Genomic DNA, 25,546 nt, shown 5'->3' with positions numbered 1-25,546 from the left:
CATCGGCCTGATCAAACAATTGTTTATAAAGAATAATATTAGTGTAGCTATAGATGTTGGGTGATCACATGAACAGCATGTTGAATTATATGGACTGAAGTTTGTCTTTCAATTTATTTAGTTTTAAAAAGCGACATCTGAGGGGAAACTTATATAAGTATATACATGTCCCATAGAAAAAATATGGTGAAAATCTATCTGTCTTATGTAAAACCTCCTCAAAGACAAGGGGCACCCTCTCTGGAGTAGAAAAGGTTCAGAGTACAGCAGGGACATTACCATAGGAAGTGTGATTCAGTGGAATAGCCCGCCTCAGGAACTGGTCACAGCAATAACAGGTCAGGGCTTCAAATGACTAGGTGATTTCTTACAACTAAATAACATTAAAGGGGTTCTCCGGTGCTTAAACATCTTATCCCCTATCCAAAGTATAGGGGATAAGATGCCTGATCGCGGGAGTCCCGCAGCTGGGGAAGCCTGGGATCATGCACGTGGCACCCCGTTTATAATCAGTCCCCGAGCGTGTTCGCTCCGGGTCTGATTACGGGCGACTACAGGGCGGGCGGCGTGTGACGTCACACCTGCGCCCATAGGCGTGCGCAGCCTATTGCATTAGGGTGTGCACCCTAAAGCACAAACTCACGCAGCGCACGCGTGTGTGTGATATATATACACACATACACACTCTTGCTTGCATGCACACATACATAAACATACCTACACTCATAAATATCAATACAAACAAAATGAAAAACTTTATTAAAACTTTTTTTTGGATTGGAGGCTTTTTTTGGATTGGAGGCTCCATTATACATACACTGTACAGCAATCATACCTCCATTATACATACACTGTGACTGTACAGCAATCATACATCCAATCCATTAATAATGGATTGGTTGTATGATTGCTGTACAGTCACAGACAGTGTATGTATAATGGTGGTATGCTTGCTGTACAGTGTATGTATAATGAATGTATGATTGCTGTACAGTGTATGTATAATGGAGGTATGATTGCTGTACAGTGTATGTATAATGGATGTATGATTGCTGTACAGTGTATGTATAATGGCGGTATGCTTGCTGTACAGTGTATGTATAATGGCGGTATGATTGCTGTACAGTGTATGTATAATGGTGGTATGATTGCTGTACAGTGTATGTATAATGGTGGTATGATTGCTGTACAGTGTATGTATAATGGAGGTATGATTGCTGTACAGTGTATGTATAATGGTGGTATGCTTGCTGTACAGTGTATGTATAATGGATGTATGCTTGCTGTACAGTGTATGTATAATGGCGGTATGATTGCTGTACAGTGTATGTATAATGGTGGTATGCTTGCTGTACAGTGTATGTATAATGGTGGTATGATTGCTGTACAGTGTATGTATAATGGATGTATGCTTGCTGTACAGGGTATGTATAATGGAGGTATGATTGCTGTACAGTGTATGTATAATGGCGGTATGATTGCTGTACAGTGTATGTATAATGGTGGCATGATTGCTGTACAGTGTATGTATAATGGATGTATGATTGCTGTACAGTGTATGTATAATGGTGGTATGCTTGCTGTACAGTGTATGTATAATGGAGGTATGTTTGCTGTACAGTGTATGTATAATGGAGGTATGCTTGCTGTACAGTGTATGTATAATGGATGTATGATTGTTGTACAGTGTATGTATAATGGATGTATGATTGCTGTACAGTGTATGTATAATGGTGGTATGCTTGCTGTACAGTGTATGTATAATGGATGTATGCTTGCTGTACAGTGTATGTATAATGGAGGTATGCTTGCTGTACAGTGTATGTATAATGGATGTATGATTGCTGTACAGTGTATGTATAATGAATGTATGATTGCTGTACAGTGTATGTATAATGAATGTATGATTTCTGTACAGTGTATGTATAATGGATGTATGATTGCTGTACAGTGTATGTATAATGGATGTATGATTGCTGTACAGTGTATGTATAATGGTGGTATGATTGCTGTACAGTGTATGTATAATGATTGTATGATTGCTGTACAGTGTATGTATAATGGAGGTATGATTGCTGTACAGTGTATGTATAATGGAGGTATGATTGCTGTACAGTGTATGTATAATGGAAGTATGATTGCTGTACAGTGTATGTATAATGGATGTATGATTGCTGTACAGTGTATGTATAATGGAGGTATGATTGCTGTACAGTGTATGTATAATGGATGTATGATTGCTGTACAGTGTATGTATAATGGACAGGGCCGTCTTTAATTTTGATTGGACCCTGGGCAAGCAATTTTTTTTGGTCCCCCCGGTCCCCCACCCCCATCCCACACACACTTGGGATCAGTACAGGATCAGTAATGTAATGTATGTACACAGTGACCTCACCAGCAGAATAGTGAGTACAGCTCTGGAGTATAATACAGGATATAACTCAGGATCAGTACAGGATAAGTAATGTAATGTATGTACACAGTGACCTCACCAGCAGAATAGTGAGTACAGCTCTGGAGTATAATACAGGATATAACTCAGGATCAGTACAGGATAAGTAATGTAATGTATGTACACAGTGACCTCACCAGCAGAATAGTTAGTACAGCTCTGGGGTATAATACAGGATATAACTCAGGATCAGTACAGGATAAGTAATGTAATGTATGTACACAGTGACCTCACCAGCAGAATAGTGAGTACAGCTCTGGAGTATAATACAGGATATAACTCAGGATCAGTACAGGATACGTACGGGGGAGGGGATTATCAGATTATGCATGTGAGGGGAGGATAATAATGATTATTATAATCGTCCCCTCACATATATGTAACATCTCCTCCTCACATGTATAATCTGATAATCCCCTCCTCACATTGATTATCCCTTCACATATAATCTGAGTATGATATTATATATGTGAGGGGATTATCAATGTGAGGAGGGGATTATCAGATTATACATGTGAGGGGGAGATGTTACATATATGTGAGGGGAGGATTATAATAATCATTATTATCCTCCCCTCACATGCATAATTTCCTCCCTTCTCACACTATATAATAAATCCCCCCCACACTATATAATAAATCCCCCCTCACATTATATAATAAATCCCCCCCCCCCCACACACACCCACACACACGCACACTATATAATAAATACCCCCCCCCCCCCCCACACACACACACACACACACACTATACATACTCACATATCCGGCGGTGGGTCCCCAGCTGCGGCCTGGATCCTGGAAGCGCCCGTGTGGGGACTGAGAGGAGCGGGAGACTCTCTCTGTTCCGCTCCTTTCTATGATGCCGCCCGTGACGTCGCACGTCACGTCACGTGACCGTCTCCCAGACAGCCATTGCAGTACTGGCTGCCTGGGGATGAGTGACGACGGCGGCGAACATAAAAGGGTAGCGTGCGGCGCAAAACCCGGGCCCTCTCCCACTAACATTTTGGCCGGGCCCCTGACGCCTGGCCCGCCAGCCTTTATCAGCTTTATCAGGGCCCATGGGGCAAAAGGGGCGAGCTTCTTTTGGGCCCCCAGGAATTACAGGGCCCGGGGCAGCTGCCCCTTTTGCTCCACGGCCGCGGTGATTAGGGTGTGCCTGGGCACACCCGGCACACCCTGTGCGCACGCCTATGCCTGCGCCCCCGTGTGACGTCACGCTCCGCCCCTCAATGCAAGCCTACGGGAGGGAGCGTGATAGTTCCGGGGACTGATTATAAACGTGGTGCCGCGTGCATGATCACGGGCGTCCCCAGCTGCGGGTCTCCCGCGATCAGGCATCTTATCCCCTATCCTTTGGATAGGGGATAAGATGTTTAAGCATTGGAGAACCCCATTAAGGGTAGGGTCACATGTAACGGATTTGCAGCGTATATGATCCACCGATGACCGACCCCTATTGTGTGCCTCCTGCTGTGCCTGCTCATAGCAGCAATCCGCCACTGCTACAAGCAGACATACAGTAATGCTGGGAATTACACTGTATTAAAACGTGGTATAGCGGGCTCAAAGGCTGAAGAAAAAAAATCCTGGAATACTCCTTTACAATGCAGAACATTGTTGGATCTCAAAAGATCTAGAGCACGGACCCCATGGTATATTTTAGAGCAATGTAGAGATAGTATGTCCCATGTTGAGACATGAGTCAAAAAGGAATCATAATTTGTACAGAGCTGGAGTACTGAGCCATTGTGTTTGCTAAACTTAATGGACCGTGATCAGGTCTGGGACAATGACAGCATTTATTTCAAAAACTAGCTAGTGCTGTATTCATTTTCAGTATTACATGGGCTCTGCAGCCTGTATAAGGGATTACAGTGCAATTATTTCCAGTACTTCACAGGTGATGCCTTCTTAGATCAGAGTCATTCCTTTTCACTTTTCTTCTCAATCCCACTCAGACCAGCTTGATGACTTCACCCAATATGACTTGTGTCTGCAGTGTACGATGCCCCATTAGTGTACCATACGGTAATAATGTCCTCACTTAGTCCTCCTTAATAATAATGTTCCCTGTGTCCCAATGTACTAATAATGTCCCCTGTAATAATAATGCTGCCCTGTGTCCCCATCTAGTCATAACGCTTTCTCGCTGTAATAATGCCCCTTTGTGCCCCCTGTAATGATAATGCCCCATCTAGTAATAATGCCCCTTTTGTGCTCCCATGCAGTAATAATGCTCCTCTGTAACAATAATGTACAGTGGTCCCACAACATACGATGGTAATTCGTTCCAAACGAGCCATCGTTTGTCGAATCCATCGTATGTTGAGGGATTCGTGCAATGTAGAGTATAGGAAGCTGTTCTCACCTGTCCCCGCTGTTACGCCGAGCGCTCCGGGTCCCCGCTCCTCCCCGGAGCGCTCGCAACATCCTCGCAATCGCAGCGCCCCGGTCAGACTTGCTGACCGGGTGCGCTGCGATACCTCTTCCAGCCGGGATGCGATTCGCGATGCGGGTGGCGCCCGCTCGCGATGCGCACCCCGGCTCCCGTACCTGACTCGCTCTCCGTCGGTCCTGTCCCGGCGCGCGCGGCCCCGCTCCTTAGGGCGCGCGCGCGCCGGGTCTCTACGATTTAAAGGGCCACTGCGCCGCTGATTGGCGCAGTTGGTTTAATTAGTGTATTCACCTGTGCACTTCCCTATATAACCTCACTTCCCCTTCCCTTCCTTGCCGGATCTTGTTGCCATCGTGCCAGTGAAAGCGTTTCCCAGTGTGTTCCTAGCCTGTGTTCCAGACCTCCTGCCGTTGCCCCTGACTACGATCCTTGCTGCCTGCCCCGACCTTCTGCTACGTCCGACCTTGCTCTTGTCTACTCCCTTGTACCGCGCCTATCTTCAGCAGTCAGAGAGGTTGAGCCGTTGCTAGTGGATACGACCTGGTTGCTACCGCCGCTGCAAGACCATCCTGCTTTGCGGCGGACTCTGGTGAAAACCAGTAGCAGCTTAGAACCGGTCCACTAGCACGGTCCACGCCAATCCCTCTCTGGCACAGAGGATCCACCTCCTGCCAGCCGAATCGTGACAGTAGATCCGGCCATGGATCCCGCTGAAGTTCCACTGCCAGTTGTCGCCGACCTCACCACGGTGGTCGCCCAGCAGTCGCAACAGATAGCGCAACAAGGCCACCAGCTGTCTCAACTGACCGTGATGCTACAGCAGCTACTACCACAGCTCCAGCAATCATCTCCTCCGCCAGCTCCTGCACCTCCTCCGCAGCGAGTGGCCGCTTCCGGCCTACGACTATCCTTGCCGGAAAAATTTGATGGGGACTCTAAGTTTTGCCGTGGCTTTCTTTCACAATGTTCCCTGCACTTGGAGATGATGTCGGACCAGTTTCCTACTGAAAGGTCTAAGGTGGCTTTCGTAGTCAGCCTTCTGTCCGGAAAAGCTCTGTCATGGGCCACACCGCTCTGGGACCGCAATGACCCCATCACTGCCTCTGTACACTCCTTCTTCACGGAGATTCGAAGTGTCTTTGAGGAACCTGCCCGAGTCTCTTCTGCTGAGACTGCCCTGCTGAACCTGGTCCAGGGTAATTCTTCCGTTGGCGAGTACGCCATCCAATTCCGTACTCTTGCTTCCGAATTATCTTGGAATAATGAGGCCCTCTGCGCGACCTTTAAAAAAGGCCTATCCAGCAACATTAAAGATGTTCTGGCCGCACGAGAAATTCCTGCTAACCTGCATGAACTTATTCATCTAGCCACTTGCATTGACATGCGTTTTTCCGAAAGGCGTCAGGAGCTCCGCCAGGATATGGACTTTGTTCGTACGAGGCGTTTTTTCTCCCCAGCTCCTCTCTCCTCTGGTCCTCTGCAATCCGTTCCTGTGCCTCCCGCCGTGGAGGCTATGCAAGTTGACCGGTCTCGCTTGACACCTCAAGAGAGGACACGACGCCGCATGGAGAATCTGTGTCTGTACTGTGCCGGTACCGAACACTTCCTGAAGGATTGTCCTATCCGTCCTCCCCGCCTGGAAAGACGTACGCTGACTCCGCACAAAGGGGAGACAGTTCTTGATGTCTACTCTGCTTCTCCACGCCTTACTGTGCCTGTGCGGATATCTTCCTCCATCTTCTCCTTCTCTACTATGGCCTTCTTGGACTCCGGATCTGCAGGAAATTTTATTTTGGCCTCTCTCATCAACAGGTTCAACATCCCGGTGACCAGTCTCGCCAGACCCCTCTACATCAATTGTGTTAACAATCAAAGATTGGACTGTACCGTGCGTTACCGCACGGAACCCCTCCTAATGTGCATCGGACCTCATCACGAAAAAATTTAGTTTTTGGTCCTCTCCAATTGCACTTCCGAAATTCTCCTTGGATTACCGTGGCTTCAACGCCATTCCCCAACCCTTGATTGGTCCACAGGAGAAATCAAGAGCTGGGGTACTTCTTGTTTCAAGGACTGTCTTAAACCGGTTCCCAGTACTCCCTGCCGTGACCCTGTGGTTCCCCCTGTAACCGGTCTCCCTAAGGCTTATATGGACTATGCTGACGTATTTTGCAAAAAGCAAGCTGAGACTTTACCTCCTCACAGGCCTTATGACTGTCCTATTGACCTCCTCCCGGGCACTACTCCACCCCGGGGCAGAATTTATCCTCTGTCCGCTCCAGAGACTCTTGCTATGTTTGAATACATCCAGGAAAATTTAAAAAAGGGGTTTATCCGCAAATCCTCCTCTCCTGCCGGAGCTGGATTTTTTTTTGTGTCCAAAAAAGATGGCTCCCTGCGTCCTTGCATTGATTACCGCGGACTTAATAAAATCACGGTAAAGAACCGCTACCCTCTACCTCTTATCTCAGAACTCTTTGATCGCCTTCAAGGTGCCCACATCTTTACCAAACTGGACTTAAGAGGTGCTTATAATCTCATCCGCATCAGGGAGGGGGACGAATGGAAGACTGCATTTAACACCAGAGATGGACACTTTGAGTATCTGGTCATGCCCTTTGGCCTGTGCAACGCCCCTGCCGTCTTCCAAGACATTGTTAATGAAATTTTTCGTGATCTCTTATATTCCTGTGTTGTTGTGTATCTGGACGATATTCTGATTTTTTCTGCCAACTTAGAAGAACACCGCCAGCATGTCCGCATGGTTCTTCAGAGACTTCGAGACAATCAACTTTATGCCAAAATGGAGAAATGTCTGTTTGAATGTCAATCTCTTCCTTTCCTAGGATACTTGGTCTCTGGCCAGGGATTACAAATGGACCCGGATAAACTCTCTGCCGTCTTGGATTGGCCACGCCCCTCCGGACTCCGTGCTATCCAAAGTTTTTTGGGGTTCGCCAATTATTACAGACAATTTATTCCACACTTTTCCACCATTGTAGCTCCTATCGTGGCTTTAACCAAGAAAAATGCCAATCCCAAGTCCTGGTCTCCCCAAGCGGAAGACGCATTTAAACGGCTCAAGTCTGCCTTTTCTTCTGCTCCCGTGCTCTCCAGACCTGACCCATCTAAACCCTTCCTATTGGAGGTAGATGCCTCCTCAGTGGGAGCTGGAGTGGTCCTTCTACAAAAAAATTCTTCCGGGCATGCTGTTACTTGTGGGTTTTTTTTCTAGGACCTTCTCTCCGGCGGAGAGAAACTACTCCATCGGGGATCGAGAACTACTGGCCATTAAATTGGCACTTGAGGAATGGAGACATCTGCTGGAGGGATCAAAATTTCCAGTTATCATTTACACTGATCACAAGAATCTCTCCTATCTCCAGTCTGCCCAACGGCTGAACCCTCGCCAGGCCAGGTGGTCGTTGTTCTTTGCCCGTTTTAACTTTGAAATTCATTTTCGCCCTGCCGACAAGAACATTAGGGCCGATGCCCTCTCTCGTTCCTCGGATGCCTCGGAAGCAGAGGTCTCTCCGCAACACATCATTCCTCCTGACTGTCTGATCTCCACTTCCCCAGCCTCCATCAGGCAAACTCCTCCAGGGAAGACCTTCGTTTCTCCACGCCAACGTCTCGGGATTCTCAGATGGGGTCACTCCTCCCACCTCGCAGGCCATGGGGGCATCAAAAAGTCCCTGCAACTCATCTCTCGTTTCTATTGGTGGCCGACTCTGGAGACGGATGTTGTTGATTTTGTGCGGGCCTGTACTGTCTGTGCCCGGGATAAGACTCCTCGCCAGAAGCCTGCTGGTCTCCTTCATCCTCTGCCTGTCCCCGAACAGCCTTGGTCACTGATTGGTATGGACTTTATTACTGACCTACCCCCATCCCGTGGCAACACTGTTGTTTGGGTGGTCGTTGATCGATTTTCCAAGATGGCACATTTTATTCCTCTTCCTGGTCTTCCTTCAGCGCCTCAGTTGGCAAAACAATTTTTTGTACACATTTTTCGTCTTCACGGTTTGCCCACGCAGATCGTCTCGGATAGAGGCGTCCAATTCGTGTCTAAATTCTGGAGGGCCCTCTGTAAACAGCTCAAGATTAAATTAAACTTCTCTTCTTCTTATCATCCCCAATCCAATGGGCAAGTAGAAAGAATTAACCAGGTCCTGGGTGACTATTTACGGCATTTTGTTTCCTCCCGCCAGGATGACTGGGCAGATCTTCTACCATGGGCCGAATTCTCATACAACTTCAGAGTCTCTGAATCTTCTGCTAAGTCCCCATTTTTCGTGGTGTACGGCCGTCACCCTCTTCCCCCCCTCCCTACTCCCTTGCCCTCTGGTTTGCCCGCTGTGGATGAAGTAACTCGTGATCTTTCCACCATATGGAAAGAGACCCAAAATTCTCTTTTACAGGCTTCATCCCGCATGAAAAGGTTTGCCGATAAGAAAAGAAGAACCCCCCCCATTTTTGCTCCCGGAGACAAGGTATGGCTCTCCGCTAAATATGTCCGCTTTCGTGTCCCCAATTACAAACTGGGACCACGCTATCTTGGTCCTTTCAAAGTCTTGTGCCAGATTAATCCTGTCTCTTACAAACTCCTTCTTCCTCCTTCTCTTCGTATTCCCAATGCCTTCCATGTCTCTCTCCTTAAACCACTCATCATCAACCGTTTCTCTCCCAAACTTGTTTCTCCCACTCCTGTTTCCGGTTCTTCTGACATCTTCTCCGTAAAGGAGATACTGGCCTCCAAGACGGTCAGAGGAAAAAGATTTTTTTTGGTAGATTGGGAGGGCTGTGGTCCTGAAGAGAGATCCTGGGAACCTGAGGACAACATCCTAGACAAAAGTCTGGTCCTCAGGTTCTCAGGCTCCAAGAAGAGGGGGAGACCCAAGGGGGGGGGGGGGTACTGTTACGCCCAGCGCTCCGGGTCCCCGCTCCTCCCCGGAGCGCTCGCAACATCCTCGCAATCGCAGCGCCCCGGTCAGACCTGCTGACCGGGTGCGCTGCGATACCTCTTCCAGCCGGGATGCGATTCGCGATGCGGGTGGCGCCCGCTCGCGATGCGCACCCCGGCTCCCGTACCTGACTCGCTCTCCGTCGGTCCTGTCCCGGCGCGCGCGGCCCCGCTCCTTAGGGCGCGCGCGCGCCGGGTCTCTACGATTTAAAGGGCCACTGCGCCGCTGATTGGTTTAATTAGTGTATTCACCTGTGCACTTCCCTATATAACCTCACTTCCCCTTCCCTTCCTTGCCGGATCTTGTTGCCATCGTGCCAGTGAAAGCGTTTCCCAGTGTGTTCCTAGCCTGTGTTCCAGACCTCCTGCCGTTGCCCCTGACTACGATCCTTGCTGCCTGCCCCGACCTTCTGCTACGTCCGACCTTGCTCTTGTCTACTCCCTTGTACCGCGCCTATCTTCAGCAGTCAGAGAGGTTGAGCCGTTGCTAGTGGATACGACCTGGTTGCTACCGCCGCTGCAAGACCATCCCGCTTTGCGGCGGGCTCTGGTGAAAACCAGTAGCAGCTTCGAACTGGTCCACTAGCACGGTCCACGCCAATCCCTCTCTGGCACAGAGGATCCACCTCCTGCCAGCCGAATCGTGACACCCGCTGCTCCCCATGGTGACCCTGCCGCTCCCGATGGTGATCCCAGGCCTCCGCTGGGCTCTCCGCTGTCTTCTCTGGTCCTCCACTGTCTTCTCCGGTCCTCTTCTGTCTTCTCCGGTCCTCTTCTGTCTTCCGCAAGGTCTTACTGGGCCTGCGTAGCGACGTCCTTACGCTGCTGCGTACGCCATTCCTATTGGATGATGTGCGCAGCAGCGTATTGACGTCATCGGAGAGGGCTGAGAAGACACCGGAAGACCAGCGCTGGACCCGGAGGGCACCCAAGAGCATCGTGGAGGGGTAAGTAATACTTACCGCACCACACGGGGAACATTAAGCTGCTATCCGGCAGCAGCTTAAGCATTTGGCGCTGCCGGATAGCACTTAATGCGATGGCCCCGACATAAAAAAGCATCGTATGTCGATGCTGACATCGACATGCGATGGCTTCTGAGAGGCCATCGTATGTCAATTTCATCATATGTCGGGGCCATCGTAGGTCGGGGGGTCACTGTACTAATAATGTCCCTTGGTAAAAATAATGCTACGCTATGCCCCCCTATAGTAATACTGCCCTTCTGTAGTAATAATGCACCCTGTTCCCCCATGTACTAATAATAACCTACTGTTGTCTCATATAGTAAAAATAAACCCTTTGCCCCTTAAGGTATTAATGCTCTTCTGTGCCCCCCTTGTAAAATAATGCAACTTGTGCAAAATATAGAAATATTGAGGGACATTTATGAATGTTTGCTTATGTATTCTTTTTTTTAGTAATTTTTTCCTTACTTTTTTTTTGCTTATGTGTGACTTATTTATCAACTGCTTTCAGCCTGTTGATAATTTTCTTTCACGTAAGCACTTTTTCCTTTTTTACTTTGGTAGTAGCTTTTTCTGCTCCATGTTTGAGCTGGTGTAAATTTAGTCAATTTTTAACCCTGTTTTTTTTGTGCAGTTGCGACTGTCGCAGTTAATAAATACCTGACTACCTGTAGTCCATTAAAAAATTATTACTACGTAGTTAATTTTTGAAAACTTGCTTTTCTCGCTTTCCAGTCAAAATGTCGCACGAAAAATCGCGTAGTCGAAGTTGCGACAATTTTGCGACAATTATAGTAAAGAAAACCTGACTAAACCCGTTGATAAATGTCCATAATTGTCCCTCTGCGCTCCATATACAGTGATCCCTCAACTTACAATGGCCTCAACATACAATAGTTTCAACATACAATAGTCTTTTCTGGTATTTTCTGGACCATTGTTACTTGAAACCAGACTCAACATACAATGCTACAGACAGTCCAGATCTGTGAAACATGTCAATGGCTGGAAGAACCGACCAATCAGAATGGGCATTCACTGGTAAAACACCTGTATTACTGAAGCGTATGCACTGACTGATGTCTGGTAGCGCCCCCTACAGTGCAGGGAGGTATTACATGTTCTGTACTCTTTACCTGTACCAGGGATACCTGCTCCTTTGGACACCAGGTGGGGGCGGCTCCATGTTACTTTTTTAGGACATTGCGTGTTCTGTACAGGACCCCGAAGAAGCTCCTGTCCTCTACATAAGCCAGTGTTTCCCAAGCAGGATGCCCCCAGCTATTGCAAAACTACAACTCCCAGCATGCCCGGACAGCCTTTGGCTGTCCGGGCATGCTGGGAGTTGTAGTTTTGCAACAGCTGGAGGCTCCCTGCTTGGGAAACACTGACATAGACAGTGATTACAGCTCCCAGCAGATCTTTATTACTTTTATATATAAGGATTTGCTTTATCTATATTAGTTATTTTTCTTTAATTCTCACCTTTTTCCTATTTTTGGATGATATTTTGGTGGCTTCAGAACCAATTACCAGGTTTCCAGAGTTCAGGTCTCAACATACAATGGTTTCAACATACAATGGTCTTCCTGGAACCAATTAATATTGTAACTTGAGGGACCACTGTACAAATAATGCCCTCTTGTGCCCTATATACAAATAATAATATTCGGTGCCCCAAATACAAATAACACTCCCTGTGCTCCATATAATGCCTCTGATCTTCTCCCAGTCTTTGATTGAACTTGGTGGCTACGTTGTTTAGACTCTGTGTATGTTTATTTTCTCCTGATTGTTGCTTAGCTACAGGATCCATTAGTTGTTATTATCTTAAAATTATGCATAACAGTTATTATAGCATAGCAGGTTTAAACAATATACGGATAACAAATGGTTTATAGGCTAAAAAGTCTTAGCTAGGCCTATTACAGGCATAAAATTCCTGAGATACTTCAAGTTATTGCAATGCCAACATGCTGCCCTGATTACATTGGCTCAGTACTTACCATTATTATAGTAATGATGATTATGCTTGACGAGTTCCTCATTTATGTAATATGTGGGATTGGTGTCAAGTAAACTTGGTTGCCTGAATTCATTTGTGATCAATTGTGTTACAAAAAGCCACTTTCACACAGCTGTATTTGGGTATTTTGCATCATTTTTTTTAAAGAGTCTAGAAGTGGATCCAAATCATGGAAGAGGTGAAACCCTTTCCATTATAGTTTTTTGTATTTATGTTTGTATACATACAGATGTAAGACACTAACCTAAATACTGTCATGTGATAGTGACCTCACTTTAGCATTTGTGTGCCTTATAGCTCATAAACAACCAGGTCCTTGCTTAAAAACTTCAAACCCATTGTCACGTATGGACTGGGAATAAGTAAAGTCCTGCACTCACCCGAAACCCCTGTCCCTGCCTATTGCGTATCTGCCCTAAGGGATGAATCCACAACACATGAAGATGGCCCCTTCCTAACTAAGGTGCTGTGGAGTCAAGTCAAAATAACAAACTACAAAAACACAGTAAAGGGTCAAAGAAACAGTCAGGAATACAAAGGTAAGTATGCACTACAACAATACTCTAGGAAGACAAACAAACACCAAGGATTGTCAGTAAGCTGAGGCGGGAACCAAGAGGACAGTGATATGCAGAGACGAGAACCAGAGAGAAATCCATAAACAGAGCTGGGGTCACAAATACCAAGATGAACGTAAAAGCGCAAAGGATATAAGCGCAAAGTTCTTTCACAGGCAAGGTATATGAAGAAAAAGCTCTGTATCCTCTGGCAAATGCAGCTTTTAACTGCATGTGTGTCCTTAGGATTGACACACAATTGTTAAAGTATGTCATTGCTTGAGATGCAGGCAGTGTCACTGTACAACATTGCCTGAACCTGGAGCACAGGAGGAGTGGAACAGAGTGTCGGAAGCTGTTGGGGAGTGGAGGGACATGTAAAACTTTTTTCATGAGCTTACAAACTATATGGAACTTAGTGTAAGGGCACGTGGAGGGGCCTAAGATCTCAAAGGGGGCACAAAGTATAAGCACATTGAGGGGCCTAAAACTATATGGGGAACAAAGGGGCCATACTGAACTACTATATGGGGCACAGAGGGGCTAACTACTATATATTTAGCACTGAAGAATTGTGAGGCATATTGTGATGCTATTTCAATTTTAATTCCTCATAAATATTTTACGTGAAAGAACACGGCCGCCACTCAAAGTGCTTTATGCAAATATGTACAATATGCAAAAAGTGCAACATGATGCATGTAATGTGCAAAAAATGGGGACCAGTATAGTCTTAATATAATATATTTCAGGGTTATGCCTATTAGTTACTGACATGCGTTATTCTGGTATAGACCGGACACATTCAAATTATTACACTCAGTTCACACTCGTGATTAGTAATACTAGAAAAGCTTGTTAGTCTGATTACTAATATTGAGATCCAATTGGGCCTACATCAAACACAGTCTCTTTTCCATGTATTTTGTACCACAATGGCAGTCCTGTAAAACTTGGTACTACAGTACAAATATGTAAAAACCCTTATTTCATATAATATGCACCAGGATGGCAGTCCCGTGCACCTTGGAAATACAGTTCAAATATCCAAAGGTTATTAGAAAAATTAAAACGAGTGAACCTGGTGTCCAGAACTTGCTATAGCGTGCCGAATTGGAGTCAGGTAACAAAGTCTGCATCCACATGTGTAGTTAGTCATTCAGATGCTGTGTCTATAAACCCTCCAAATCTTGCATTGTGTTCCCAGGCATTATAGACCACATATATTCATAGATACAAAGATTCAACATGTTTACCATAACACTGTGGCTAGGTTTTTGTGAACTGGTATTTCCTGTTTGAATATTCTTTTTTGCCTACAAGTACCACAATTCCATTTTCCTTCCTCCCACACATCAGCCACCCCACCCATTAAAATATAAATGAGCTGCATCCATTCAAAAGACCTGTGGTTTTCAATCAGGGTGCCTACAGCTGTTGCATTAGTTGCAGTTTGATCTCTCTCCCACCAAGCGATGGCTCCACGCATTGAAGCAGACAGGCTCCCTGTCATCAGCTGACTAGTTAGTCAGGTCTCGGCCGCATTGCAACCTGGGAAAACAACAGTCATTTTGTATGCTGATAAAAATAAATATTGGGGTGAAAATCACAGAAGAATTGTGAGAAAACTGTCACACACAGGTACAGACACTATATTATGAACTACACTAACTTTACAGCCCCTGTAGCATAGTCAAATAAAAAAAATTCCTGGAATACCCCTTTAAATTTACCACAAAATCTATAGCGAAGCAAAAAAAAAATTATTTGTGGAACAAAATTGAAAAAAAAAACAAACGCCATTGTCATCAATGGCCTATCCGACCATCAGCAGCTTTGATCAAAAGCATTTTTCGGGGTCATTAAAGCCTGCAAATATTAGGTAAAAACATCGCTATACCCACCACCTGCACACAGTACAAAGGCTGTGTGCAGGTTATTGCACCCAGATTTCATGACAGTTGCGCTTTAAAATTGTCATCTTCTGAACCCTATAACTTTTTACTTTTTCCGCATACGGGGCTATATGAGGGTACATTTTTTGTGGCATGGTCGCTTTTTATAAAAAAAATTTTAGGGTATAGAAAATGATCAAAAAATATGCAATTTTGTAATTTTTTTACGTATACTCCATAAACCATGCGGTTTACTTCACATTATAATTTTATAGTTTGCACATTTACGCATGCGGCGATACCACAAATGTGTATGTTTGTTTTTGTTTACCGTACATATTTTTTTTAAATGGGAAAAGTGGGGTGATTCAAACTTTTATTAGGGAAGGGGTTCATTCAAATGTATAAACTTTTTTTTTCTACACCATTTTTTAGGGGACTATAACATGCAATCTTCTTATTGCATACACTGTTCAATGCTATGCCATAGCTGCTAAGGCTGCCTGGAGCATCGCAGAAGAGATTGGACGGCAAGTAGGCAGATAAGGGCCCTCCCGCCGTCCTCACAGTGAGGTTGATCCCAATCAGCCCGACTGAGCTGCCGGGAATGTTTTTTTTCTCTAAGGGGTTAATGCTGGGCATCACCGCAATCGTTGATGTCCGGCATTAAACACGGGGTCTTGGCGGTTGATAGCCGCCGAGACCATACCGCTATGACATGGGGTCAGTTCGTGAGCTCGCGCCATAGCAGGGGAGCGGGCGCAGGGTGTCCTTAACAAGTTAAATTATTACAGCAATTTTGGAAAATTACAGCAAACACAGCTAAAATGCAGTAATAAATGTGTAAAAAATGCAGCAAAAATTCAACGTGTTAAGACAACCTAAAGACTTTAAATCTTCATAAAATTGTGATTAAAGGTCAAATCACTTTCGCCTCATAGCAATATTTCTCAAAAAAGCACTTTTAATAGGAAAACGCATCAAAACTACACATGATGTGAACTGACCTCAACCCACTTATGAGTCTATTCAGTTCACCTGGGTGAACTCCAGCACCAGCTGCTGAATTAGATGACCAGGTGCAATTATCAAACCCCACACCCTCTCTCTCTGCAAAGCCAGAGGATGAATTAGGAATGTAAGCAGCATTAGGAATCCATATTAGTGATTGAATTGCATCCATTATGGGGCGAGAAATCAGTAGTTGTATACTGGTGATGAAAACAGAATGGCAGGCAAGATATATACTGAGGTATAATTACCTCATGGGGCCTTTAAGGGGGTATGGAGAGGACCCATATGCCCGCTGTCCAATCAGACAGTGCCATCTAACCGGCCTTTAAGTGCATCGTTGGTAATGCAGTGGTGTGGGAAATCCCGGGAAAGCGAGCTGTTGTGACGGCAGCCCGAGGCAACCAGCCAACAGAGCACACAGATGTACAGTAGTACTTTATTGATCTGTATAAGCAATTTTACGATTGCTCACACAAGTCCCCTACGAGGACTAATAAAGTGTAAAAGAAAAAAAAAAAACTAGTAAAATATAGCATTATTAAACCCACATGGTGAATGGCGTAAATGAAAAAAAATTACCAAATGCCAGAATTGCATTTTGTGGTCATATCACATCTTAGCAAAAAAATTGGATTAAAAGGGATCAAAAAGTCTGATCAATTCCAATGCACTTTTTCTTTTATTTCACCTGACAAACATTTTATTTCTGTTTTGAACCAGGAAATGTATCATAACAAGGCGAGATGAGTAACCACATTCTGATCCCTGACTTTCCCATAACTGAGGTTCGAGCACTTCCCTTTTTGTTTCGGTGCCCAGGGACATTAATCTATCCCTTGATAGCCAAAACATAACTACAGTAAACAAGTTTCCAGGAACACATGTCCTCATATGACCCACCCCTGGCAACATGTTTTGTTTTTCTAGTGACCAGATTATGTTGTATATGACTACACTCACTATAATACGAGAACACATGTTCTGCCAAAAAGCCAAGTACTAGGAAGAGCAGTCAGTAAGATTAACCCACTTCCTGCCCACTGCTGTGTATATTAAAATGTTTCTAAATTTAAACAGTAGAGGACTGCATTTGGATTGCAGAGGCGGTTGGGAGTGGGTGGTCCCTGAAAATACAGCGGGTCCCACAAAATCCTGTGCATTCCTGCAAACCTCTGAAATGGGGCTCATGAGATAGCACAGGGGTTGATGAAATGGCACAAAGGGTGATGAAATGGTGTTGGGGGGGTACATTGGTTGGAAACTTCTTCTGTGGATAGGGGAAATTCCAGAGTTCCACTTTAATTCTGATTTCAAGGGCTATTCTGGTCAAATACACCTTATCCCCTATCCAAAGGATAGGGGATAAGATGTCTGATCGCGGGGGGCCTGCTGCTGAAACCCCCCGCGATTCTATGCAGGGCTGCAGTAGATAGATGGAGAGCCGGCACTGTACTTTAGTGGTCCTGCTAAGTGCTGAAGGAGGACTGATGCAGGTGGACAGGCGGTGCGGCAAAAGTGTCAGGGGTGCGCTTACATGGAACAAATAGAATGATACAATTCAACAAGAGGAGGATACAGAAAACGCACTCACCCGGTATTATGCCAAAGAAGAATGTCTTTATTCCAAGGGTCACATGGAATACAGGAATCAAGGTCGGGAAGAGAGGAGAGGAAAAGAGCTCGGCCGAGCTTGTGGAACGACGGTCCCGTTTCGCGGGTTCTCCGCTTGGTCACGCTGATTTATTGCTATGGGAAACTGGGCAACATTTTCTCTGCACAGGTTTGGATAAATCTCCTCCAGTATGTCTGCTCATAGGAGAAAACACAGCATGTTTCCAACTAAGCAGCAGATTTTATGCACTGTGGGGGAGATTTATCAATATGAGTCTGTCTACAGCCTTTTCTTTTTCTTTTTTTGCTGCAATTTTGGCTTATGTGTGCAAAATGTATCAAAAAAGCGCACAGACCTCAGAACGTGCTGTAGGATGTCATTTTATAAGGCAAGGCAGTGTTGGTATGAATTTTCACTTTTTTTAAAACGTTTGCTTATTATTTTTGCACTTTTTTTTTTAGAAAGATGCAGTCATTAAAGGGGTACTCTGGCTATCAGACATACGCTCCGGGGACTAATTTAAACGGGGTGCGGCGTGCAAGATCACGGGGTCCCCAGCGGCGGGACCCCCACTATCAGGCATCTTATCCCCTTTCCTTTGGATAGGGGATAAGATGTCTAAGCGCAGGAGTACCCCTTTAAATCTCCACTCCATAAGGCACTGCATTTCACAGTCAGTTTTGCAAAGGTTGTCTATTTTGAAATTGCCCCAAATTTTAGCCAATAAAATTTCAGAAATGCAATTATAAATCTCCCCTTGTGTGTGCACTACATGTGACCCTGCCCTTAGGGTACGTTCACACATGCATATTTTTGCCACAGATTTTGTGCAGCAGACTCGTCAGCAGACCACTTCAATGGGTAGCAAAATCCGCAAAAAAAAAATCTGCAGCAAAATACAGGAGATCGTGCACTCGGACCCCCGTGATCTAAAACTTACTGTGGATAGGGGATAAGTATTTATCCATGAGATATCTCCTTTAAGTGTAATTGTTTTTAGTACAGAACCTAATGTCTCCATTATTATTTTTTTTGTAAACAAACCTTAAAATGGAAAACTATTTTTTTCATATCAACTGGCTCCAGAAAGTTAAACATATTTGTAAATTACTTCTATTAAAATATCTTAATCCTTCCAATACTTAACAGCTGCTGTTTTCTCCAGAGGAAGTTGAGTTGTTGTTTTCTGTATGACCACCTCTGTCTGTATTAGGAACTGTAAAGAGCAGGAGCAAATCCCCATAGCAAACCGATTCTGCTCTGGACAGTTCCTGACAAGGATAGAGGTGTCAGCAGAGAGCACTGTGGTCAGACAGAAAAGAACCACTCAATTTCCTGTGGAGCATACAGCAGCTGATAAGTAATAGAAGGATTAAGATTTTTTATAGAAGTAATTTACAAATCTGTTTAACTTTCTGCAACCAGTTGATTTGAAAAAAATAAATAAATAAATTCACCGGAGTACCTCTTTAACCCCTTAAGGACAATGGATGTACTCCTACGCCCCCGTTTCCGAGTCCTTAAAGACCGAGGACATAGGAGTACGTCCTGTCCATTCCCGGCCCCCCGCCCCCAGCCAGCTGGAGTGGAGCCGGTGCCCGATACCTGCTGATATCGATCAGCAGGCATCGCGGCATATCGCCCAGGGGGGTCATGATGGCAGATTCCGGGTCAATCGGGTCTCCAGTGACCCGGTGACCCGGAATTACTGGCTGATCGGGGCCGTCTCTGACGGCCCCGAACAGCCAGAGCCTGCAGGGGTGAGGTGGCACTGGTGCCACCTCATGATCGCCTTGATTCGTCGGCCGGTTTACCGGCCGACCAATCAGGGCACCTGCTGCGGGAATCACTCCCGCAACCAGCTCCGCTCCTCTTCCGGAGGACGTGAGCGGGTGCGGGAAGAAGACCCCGGGAGCTGGGGACCCCGATCCCCGGCGTCCCTGTTGCGATCGTGGGCCCCAGGTGCGGCGGCGAGGGACTGACCTGCAGCGTGGATCAGCAGTTGGACGTGAGTGACAGCCTCCTGCTGTTGCTTAGCAACAGCTCCCGGCATGCAAAAAGGGCATGCTGGGAGCTGTAGTTATGCAACAGCAGGAGGCAGACCACCACAACTCCCAGCATTCCCTTATGGGCATGCTGGGACATATAGTTTTGCATCAGCTGGAGGCACATTTTTTCTATGGAAAAGTGTACCTTCAGCTGTTGTATAACTACAACTCCCAGCTTGCACAATCAGCTAAAGTGCCTGCTGGGAGATGTAGTGGTGCATCTGCTGGATGCATAACTACAACTCCCAGCATGCCCGTCGCTGTCGGTGACTGCTGAGAGTTGTAGTTTTGCAACAGCTGAAGGCACACTGGTTGTGAAACACTGAGTTAAGTAGCAAACCAGTGTGTCTCCAGCTGTTGCATAACTACAATCCCCAGCCAAAGTAGTATGCCTCCAGCTGTTGCATAACTACAAGTCCCAGCATGCCCTTCCACTGTCTGTACATGCTGGGGGTTGTAGCTTTTGCAACAGCTGAAGGCACACTGGTTGCAAAACACTGGGTTTGTTACTAAACTCGGTGTTTCACAACCAGTGTGCCTCCAGCTGTTGCAAAACTACAACTCCCAGCATGCACTGATAGACCGTACATGCTGGGAGTTGTAGTTTTGCAACAGCTGGATGTTCACTGAACCCCGGCCCGTGTGACTGTACCCTAAAAACACTACACTAAACTACACTAACACAAAATAAAATAAAAAGTAAAAAACACTACATATACACATCCACACAGCCCACCTCCCCTCCCCCAAAAAAATGACAAACGTCTGGTACGCCACTGTTTCCAAAACGGAGCCTCCAGCTGTTGCAAAACAACTACTCCCAGTATTGCCAGATAGCCACTGACTGTCCAGGCATGCTGGGAGTTTTACAACAGCTGGAGGCACCCTTTTTGGGAATCACTGGCGTAGAATACCCCTATGTCCACCCCTATGCAAGTCCCTAATTTAGGCCTCAAATGCGCATGGCACTCTTTCGCTTTGGAGCCCTGTCGTATTTCAAGGCAACAGTTTAGGGTCACATATGGGCTATCACCGTACTCGGGAGAAATTGTGTTACAACTTTTGGGGGGTATTTTCTGCTATTACCCTTTTTTAAAAATGTTAAATTTTTGGGAAACCAAGCATTTTAGGAAAAGGAAAAAAATTATAATTTTTTTTTACATATGCAAAAGTTGTGAAACCCCTGTGGGGTATTAATGTTCACTTAACCCGTTGTTACGTTCCCCGAGGGGTCTAGTTTCCAAAATGGTATGCCATGTGTTTTTTTTTTGCTGTTCTGGCACCATAGGGGCTTCCTTAATGCGGCATGCCCCCAGAGCAAAATTTGCTTTCAAAAAGCCGAATGTGACTTCTCTTCTGAGACCTGTAGTGCGCCAGTAGAGCACTTTTCACCCCCATATGGGGTGTTTTCTGAATCGGGAGAAATTGGGCTTCAAATTTTGGGGGGTATTTTCTGCTATTACCCTTTTTAAAAATGTAAAATTTTGGAGAAACCAAGCATTTTAGGTAAAAAAAAAAATTTTTTTTTTACATATGCAAAAGTCACAAATCACCTGTGGGGTATTAAGGTTCACATTACCCCTTGTTACGTTCCCCGAGGGGTCTAGTTTCCAAAATGGTATGCCATGTGTTTTTGTTTGCTGTTCTGGCACCATAGGGGCTTCCTAAAGGTGACATGCCCCCCAAAAACCATTTGACGCTCCTTCCCTTCTGAGCCCTCTACTGCGCCCGCTGAACAATTTACATAGACATATGAGGTATGTGCTTACTCGAGAGAAATTGGGTTTCAAATACAAGTAAAAATTTTCTCCTTTTTACCTGTTGTAAAAATTCAAAAATTGGGTCTACAAGAACATGCGAGTGTAAAAAAATTAAGATTTTGAATTTTTTCCTTCAATTTGCTGCTATTCCTGTGAAACACCTAAAGGGTTAAAACACTTACTGAATGTCATTTTGAATACTTTGAGGGGTGCAGTTTTTATAATGGGGTAATTTATGGGGTATTTCTAATATGAAGACCCTTCAAATCCACTTCAAACCTGAACTGGTCCCTGAAAAATAGTGAGTTTGAAAATTTTGTGAAAAATGTGAAAATTGCTGCTGAACTTTGAAGCCCTCTGGTGTCTTCCAAAAGTAAAAACTCATAAATTTTATGATGCAAACATAAAGTAGACATATTGTATATGTGAACCCAAAAATGTTTTATTTTGAATATCCATTTTCCTTACAAGCAGAGAGCTTCAAAGTTAGAAAAATGCAAAATTTTCATTTTTTTCATCAAATTTTGGGATTTTTCACCAAGAAAGGATGCAAGTTACCACAAAATTTTACCACTAAGTTAAAGTAGAATATGTCACAAAAAAACAATCTCGGAATCAGAATGATAAGTAAAAGCATTCCAGAGTTATTAATGTTTAAAGTGACAGTGGTCAGAATTGCAAAAAATGCAATGGCCTGGTCCTTAAGGGGTTAAGGGGAGAATAATAATAAAATAAATAAACTATCTAAAACTTTTTGTTGCCCATAGCAACCAGTCATATCCTGTATAAAATGAAAGCTGCTCTGTGATTGGTTGCTCTTGGTAACGTACCTGTTTCTTTTTTTTCTCTTTTTACGACTCCCTCATTGTCAACAGGACGTAACCGTTCTGCAGCTACACTGTGACAGCTCTTCGGGTCAGCAGGCAGCCAATCACGGACGCTCTCTTTTACCTCACTCACTGCAGCTTCACCATGATTGGCTAGCGGCCCAGGCCTCCGCTATTGGCTAGGAGGGGTCGGTGGGCGTGGCTCGCTGCGGCAGGGTAGAGTATGGCTCTGTTACTAGATGGTGACAGTGTTTCCGGTTTTCAGTGCTCTGCGCGAGCCTGAGCGGTTTATACCGGTCTGGACCGGCCTCGGGTGCGGGGAGGTACGTCAGGCTAGTGTGTACCCTGGTGAGGGAATTCGTGTGGCGGCTACCGGGTGTGTATGCGCAGCTAGTGAGTCTGTGGTTACCCGAGTGGGGTGGCGGTGCCCTTACAGTCTGCGACTTCTTGTCAGTGTCTCCCCCGCAGCCCTCAGGTGACCTCCCCGTATAGCTCTCTAGTAAATCCCTGCCACTACCGACCGCTGGGGGCTTCATATGCGGAACTGTCTGCTGTTTTCCAGGGAAGATCCTTTATATTCGGACACCATAAGAAAAGGACATAAGCAGCACCATGACTCGGGCCGGGGTAACCTTCCAAATCCGAGGGGCCACACAGCCAGGTAAGAGCTCCCTTATGGGCACCTTCTATATACCAACTGCTCTGCCAGGCAATATTGGGGGCATTCATATACTCATAACAGGCATAGTTTCCAAACTAGTGTGCCTCCAGCTGTTGCAAAACTACAACTCTCAGCATGCCTGGACAGCCTTCGGCTGTCCAGCCATGCTGGGAGTTGTAGTTTTGCACCAGCTGGAAACATTGCGGTGAAATAAAGACACAATGTGCCATATAAAATAACATTAAATAAAATAGTTTTTATATCAACTGGCTTCAGAAAGTTAAACAGATTTGTAAATTACTTGTATAAAAAAAAATCTTAATCCTTCTAATAATTGTCAGCTGCTGAAGTTGAGTTCTTTTCTGTCTGACAACAGTGCTCTCTGCTGACACCTCTGCTTTTCTCAGGAACTGTCCAGAGTAGGAGCAAATCCCCATAGCAAACCTCCAATGCTTCGGACAGTTCCTGAGACAGAGGTGTCAGCAGAGAGCACAGTGGTCAGACAGGAAAAAAACAACTCCACTTCAGCAGCTGGTAAGTACTGATAGGATTAAGATTTTTTTTAATAGACGTAATTTACAAATCTATTTAACTTTCTGGAGCCAGTCGAGATTATATATATATATATATATATTTATCATCTCCAACAAAAACAGCACCTCCAAGAAAAAAAGTAATCGGGGTGCCCGCATATTCTGAACCTCGGTCCACTGGTTCCTCAATGTATAGAAAAATATAGAAGCAGCACACCACAGGTAGACTTCAAAGGAAGAGTGAATTTATTCCATGATGTGAGAGACTAGGTTTCTCAAGCCTCACGCTGGCTTTCTCAAGTGCACTTGAGAAAGCCAGCGAGAGGCTGGAGAAACTTAGTCTCTCACATCATGGAAAATATTCACTTTTCCTTTGAAGTCTACCTGTGGTGTGCTGCTTCTATATTATATATTAGGGATCGACCGATTATCGGTTTGGCCGATATTCACGATTTTGGGCGTCATCGGCAATTACCTTGCCAATAATGCCCGCCCGCGCACTGCGACCAACCCACCGCGCCGCACCCCCCACGACCCACCGCATTGGCCCCATTGCCTCCGCCTTCCCCGATTTTATAATTACCTGTTCCCGGGGGCTACTTCTGGCTCCTGCTGCGTCCTGTGTTACGCTGTGCTCTGCGCAATGACGGGTGACGTCCTCAACGCGACGTCACCGTCAGTGCGCACAGTGACCGCTCGGGAGGACGCCACCGGAGCCAGATGTAGTGCGGACCCCGGGAACAGCTAATTATAAAACCGGGGATGGGGGAGGCAATGGGGCTGGAGTGTGGTGGTGGGGAGCGCGGTGCGGCGGTGATAGAACTCAGGAGGATGCCCGGACAGGCAGGGGGAGAGAAGCGGGCGGCGGTGGCGGCGGCCTATGGCACCGCAAAAGCCACGGCAGTTCATTGATTTAAAGGGGTACTCCGGGGCTTACACATCTTATTCCCTATCCAAAGGATAGGGGATAAGATGCCTGATCGCGGGAGTCCCGCAGCTGGGGACCCCCGTGATCATGCACGCAGCACCCCGATTGTAATCAGTCTATGGAGCGTGTTCGCTCCGGGTCTGATTATGGTCGACCGCAGGGTCAGCGCCGTGTGACGTCACGCTCCGCCCCCCAATGCAAGCCTACGGGAGGGGGTGTGATAGCTGTCACGCCCCCTCCCGTAGGCTTGCATTGAGGGGCGGAGCGTGACGTCACACGCCGCCGGCCCTGCGGTCGCCGGTGATCAGTACCGGAGCGAACACGCTCCGTGGACTGATTACAATCGGGGTGCTGCGTGCATGATCACGGGTGTCCCCAGCTGCGGGACTCCCGCGATCAGGCATCTTATCCCCTATCCTTTGGATAGGGGATAAGATGTGTAAGCACCGGAGTACCCCTTTAAAGCGCCTGATACCGGAATATCGGTATAAGTTATCGGCTATCGGCCCTAACCTCCACAGATTATCAGTATCGGCCCTAAAAAAAAATCAATATCGGTTGATCCCTAATATATATAATATTTTCCTGGAATACCCCTTTTTAAAGGAAAACTGTCAGCTTGCTCCCCCCGCACTAACCAGCAGTACTGGCTGGTAGTGCAGGGGACTACCCCTTTGTTTTTCTCTATATGCTAATTAGGTGCTAACTGGCATAGGCAGGGTTACTGGCACTCTGATGTCAGCGCCCCTCTTCTGCAGCCCAGCCCAGCTCATCAATATTCCTCCCCTGCCTCTTCTCCGCCTCATTACAGAGCGGGGAGGAATATTGATGAGCTGGGCGACGCTGCGGAAGAGTGGCACTGACATCAGAGTGCCAGTAACCCTGCTTGTGCCAGTTAG

At 46.0% G+C, this 25,546-nt stretch overlaps 2 protein-coding genes across 8 annotated transcripts in view; one reads left to right on the top strand and one right to left on the bottom strand.

Moving 5' to 3' along the window:
• LOC130362787 (shieldin complex subunit 1-like) overlaps positions 1–22,638 on the bottom strand; it is a 238,232-nt gene extending 215,594 nt beyond the window's left edge. The window contains exon 1 of one of the 5 annotated variants that reach the window (XM_056567812.1): positions 22,529–22,638. The gene's annotated coding sequence lies outside the window, so the exon portion shown is untranslated. Of the gene's footprint in view, positions 1–14,775; positions 14,884–17,869; positions 18,135–22,528 lie in introns of those variants that run through there. The other 4 variants (XM_056567814.1, XM_056567815.1, XM_056567818.1 and 1 more) reach the window with 4 other exon arrangements.
• Positions 22,639–22,747: 109 nt separating this feature from the next.
• GPCPD1 (glycerophosphocholine phosphodiesterase 1) overlaps positions 22,748–25,546 on the top strand; it is an 82,452-nt gene continuing 79,653 nt past the window's right edge. Inside the window, exons 1-2 of one of the 3 annotated variants that reach the window (XM_056567808.1) lie at positions 22,748–23,000; positions 23,088–23,186. In XM_056567808.1, the coding sequence (XP_056423783.1) occupies positions 23,138–23,186 (49 nt within the window). In that variant the 5' untranslated portion in view covers positions 22,748–23,000; positions 23,088–23,137. The remainder of the gene's footprint in view (positions 23,001–23,087; positions 23,187–25,546) is intronic. The other 2 variants (XM_056567809.1, XM_056567810.1) reach the window with 2 other exon arrangements.

This window comes from Hyla sarda, chromosome 3, assembly GCF_029499605.1.
Source record: "Hyla sarda isolate aHylSar1 chromosome 3, aHylSar1.hap1, whole genome shotgun sequence".
NCBI lineage: Eukaryota > Metazoa > Chordata > Amphibia > Anura > Hylidae > Hyla > Hyla sarda.
Note: the sequence above shows the minus strand (reverse complement) of the source record. Positions and strands in the feature narration are given on the sequence as shown.